This window comes from Poecilia reticulata, linkage group LG11, assembly GCF_000633615.1.
Source record: "Poecilia reticulata strain Guanapo linkage group LG11, Guppy_female_1.0+MT, whole genome shotgun sequence".
Taxonomy (NCBI): domain Eukaryota; kingdom Metazoa; phylum Chordata; class Actinopteri; order Cyprinodontiformes; family Poeciliidae; genus Poecilia; species Poecilia reticulata.
In genome coordinates, this window is record NC_024341.1 from 27,049,889 (window position 1) to 27,053,201 (window position 3,313).

General features: G+C 42.6%; 1 protein-coding gene across 1 annotated transcript in view; it reads right to left on the reverse strand.

Annotated features, from left to right (window-relative positions):
- Window positions 1-440: 440 nt before the first annotated feature.
- Window positions 441-3,313, reverse strand: part of LOC103472951 (tubulin beta chain-like) — a 6,764-nt gene continuing 3,891 nt past the window's right edge. Inside the window, exons 3-5 of the mRNA XM_008422830.2 lie at window positions 2,570-2,680; window positions 2,240-2,484; window positions 441-1,384 (exon numbers count right to left, since the gene is read on the reverse strand). Of these exons, the coding sequence (XP_008421052.1) occupies window positions 572-1,384; window positions 2,240-2,484; window positions 2,570-2,680 (1,169 nt within the window). The 3' untranslated portion in view covers window positions 441-571. The remainder of the gene's footprint in view (window positions 1,385-2,239; window positions 2,485-2,569; window positions 2,681-3,313) is intronic.

Consider the following 3,313-nt stretch of genomic DNA (forward strand, 5'->3'; position numbering starts at 1 on the left):
AGATGGCTTTCTGAATTTGTCAGATATTTTTTTATCTTCATCCTAAATGTAACATGATGAAACTGGACAGTTTCAGATTTGTGCGTTTTAGTTTATAACAGTTTGGTGTCTGTGATTTGATCGAACTGGATTGGAAATATAAAAATGGTCGAGTTGGCACGATTCTCCTAATTTTGGCCCATCCACCAATTCAGACCTTTACAGCAGAGGATTAACATCACAGAAGAAAAAAAATATGACTTTTAGGTCTCAAAAGATTAAAGTCAGATTTCTGGGAAAAAAATGAGAATTTGTCAGAATTCAGAGAAACAAAGAAAGTAAGATTTCTGTGGAGAAAAGTCAGATTTCTTGTCTTTTTGCTGAAATGTGCTACACAAATAAATTTGATAGATTGATTTCTGAGAATAAAATGTAAGAGATTAGAGTCAGAATTCCTGTTTTGTTTCCCCCAGTGACCCTAATCCTCTTCCGTTGACCTCTGACCTCCTCCGACCTGCTAAATTCCTTCACATTTTTTGAACATATCTTTCATTATCACCCTTTCCTTTCACCTCCACCCTGTGTTTTTCCGTCAGGCGTCCTCCTCGGCCTCCTCCTCGAACTCGCCCTCCTCCTCGGCCGTRGCGTCCTGGTACTGCTGGTACTCGGACACCAGGTCGTTCATGTTGCTCTCGGCCTCGGTGAACTCCATCTCGTCCATTCCTTCGCCCGTGTACCAGTGCAGGAAGGCCTTGCGGCGGAACATGGCGGTGAACTGCTCTGAGATGCGCTTGAACAGCTCCTGGATGGCCGTGCTGTTGCCGATGAAGGTGACGGCCATCTTGAGGCCGCGCGGCGGGATGTCGCAGACGGCCGTCTTCACGTTGTTGGGGATCCACTCCACAAAGTAGCTGCTGTTCTTGTTCTGCACGTTCAGCATCTGCTCGTCCACCTCCTTCATGGACATGCGGCCGCGGAAGACGGCGGCCACCGTCAGGTAGCGGCCGTGGCGCGGGTCGCACGCCGCCATCATGTTCTTGGAGTCGAACACCTGCTGGGTGAGCTCGGGCACGGTGAGGGCGCGGTACTGCTGGCTGCCGCGGCTCGTCAGCGGGGCGAAGCCCGGCATGAAGAAGTGCAGGCGGGGGAAGGGCACCATGTTGACGGCCAGCTTCCGCAGGTCGGCGTTGAGCTGGCCGGGGAAGCGCAGGCAGGTGGTGACGCCGCTCATGGTTGCCGACACCAGGTGGTTCAGGTCTCCGTAGGTGGGCGTGGTCAGCTTCAGCGTGCGGAAGCAGATGTCGTACAGAGCTTCGTTGTCGATGCAGTACGTCTCGTCGGTGTTTTCCACCAGCTGGTGGACGGACAGCGTGGCGTTGTACGGCTCCACCACCGTGTCGGACACCTGAGACAGAGACACGGGCGCCATGACGACCAATTACTCTACGTCACTTCCCCTTTAAGTTTCCTCAGAGTCAGACTTTATTCCCTCTTTACTTAATAAAGGGAAAAACGTGCCTTTTTTTGCTATGGCTYGAAWTAAAGCAATTTTCACTTATTTTTCATGGAAAAAATGTCTTGTAACATCTGAAAAAATCTGTCAATGGAACTACAACTTTTCCCTAAATATCAAGGAATTATTGACCTAAAACTCTTAAATCTTGATGAAAAAATACTTATAAGTTTTGTTTTATTTCAAGTGTACTTGAAATAAAGTGTAAGATATTTTCACTAGAAACTAGACTAAAATATTAGACAAGACTTTCTGTTTTTGCAGTGTAGAACAACACAAAGTGTTTTTTAAAGACAGAAAGGACATTTCAGAGTAATTTTTTTCTGCTGTCTGATTTAAAGATGCAGAAAGTTCTGTAATCAATCAGGATTTTTCCTTGACATCATATTAACCTTTAAAATATTAAATCGATCCTCAGAATGTAAAAACTGCCTTAATTCCATCAGTGTATGTGAAAAAAATGTTCAGATGTTTATATAATAAATACATCCTCACTTCAATCGATGTTATAATCAACATATAGAGAATAAACTGACAGGATCAGAAATAATGAGACGATTAATTCAACAGATGATTCTTGCTTTAAACCATCAGAGAGAAATAACAGCGAGGAAGAATACTGAGAATACACATATTGATTTAATAGGAACATGAATAATAATGATACAATCAGGAAAGAGACAGAGTTTCATGTGGTAAAATATAAGATCTGATTGCTGCAGCTGCTATTAGAGYGCTGTGTGTTACCTTAGGGGAGGGAACCACGCTGAAGGTGTTCATGATGCGGTCGGGGTATTCCTCCCTGATCTTGCTGATCAGCAGGGTCCCCATGCCGGAGCCGGTGCCTCCTCCCAGGGAGTGTGTGAGTTGGAAGCCCTGCAGGCACTCGCAGCTCTCCGCCTCCTTCCGGACCACGTCCAGGACCGAGTCCACCAGCTCTGCGCCCTCCGTGTAGTGACCTTTGGCCCAGTTGTTCCCAGCTCCACTCTGACCTAAAAAAAAATTATTAAGATTTTATAAGAAAAGCTATGGAATGAAAGAAAAATGAAGCTAACAACCGTTCTTCTAATTAATTACCAAAGACAAAGTTGTCGGGTCTGAAGATTTGGCCAAACGGTCCTGATCGGACCGAGTCCATGGTACCCGGTTCCAGGTCCACCAGGATGGCTCTGGGTACATACTTCCCACCTGCACACACACAAACACACACACACCAAAACATATTAAAAATCTGCTTTATGAGACTTAATTTTATGCAGTGTTGTGTTTTAACAGCAACAATAGCAGCAAATGAAAAAACAATGTAATATCATGCATCCCCACTAGATGGAGCCAAATTACCGGACTTGCAGAATTCAGAGTTGAAAGTGGTAAACAATGATGTAAACCAAAAGGCACTTTAAGTATTATTTAATGYATAAATAATACTTTCACTGAGATTTAATAATTATTTTCATGCAGTGAGACTTTTTKGCTTTTGAAGCATACTGCTACGTTTTGTTAACTTTATGCAAAATTAAATAGTAAAGTAGTTTTAAGGATTGGATAGCMCACAAAATTAAATTATTTACATAAACTATTTTTAAAAACAAATAAATATACATACTTTATACTTGTTTAGGTTGTAAGGCAAAGACAAAATAGATCTCATTTTTACTACTCTTAATGAGTCCTGTGAAAAACCGAGACTTTTTTATGTTCATAATTAATTTAATTTTATGCAAATGAGCACAACAATAATGTTTCTCTTTAAATATATTTGAGTACCGGTATTCATGAGAATTTAGGAAAATGCTGCAGTGACCCAGTTTCTTCACTAGA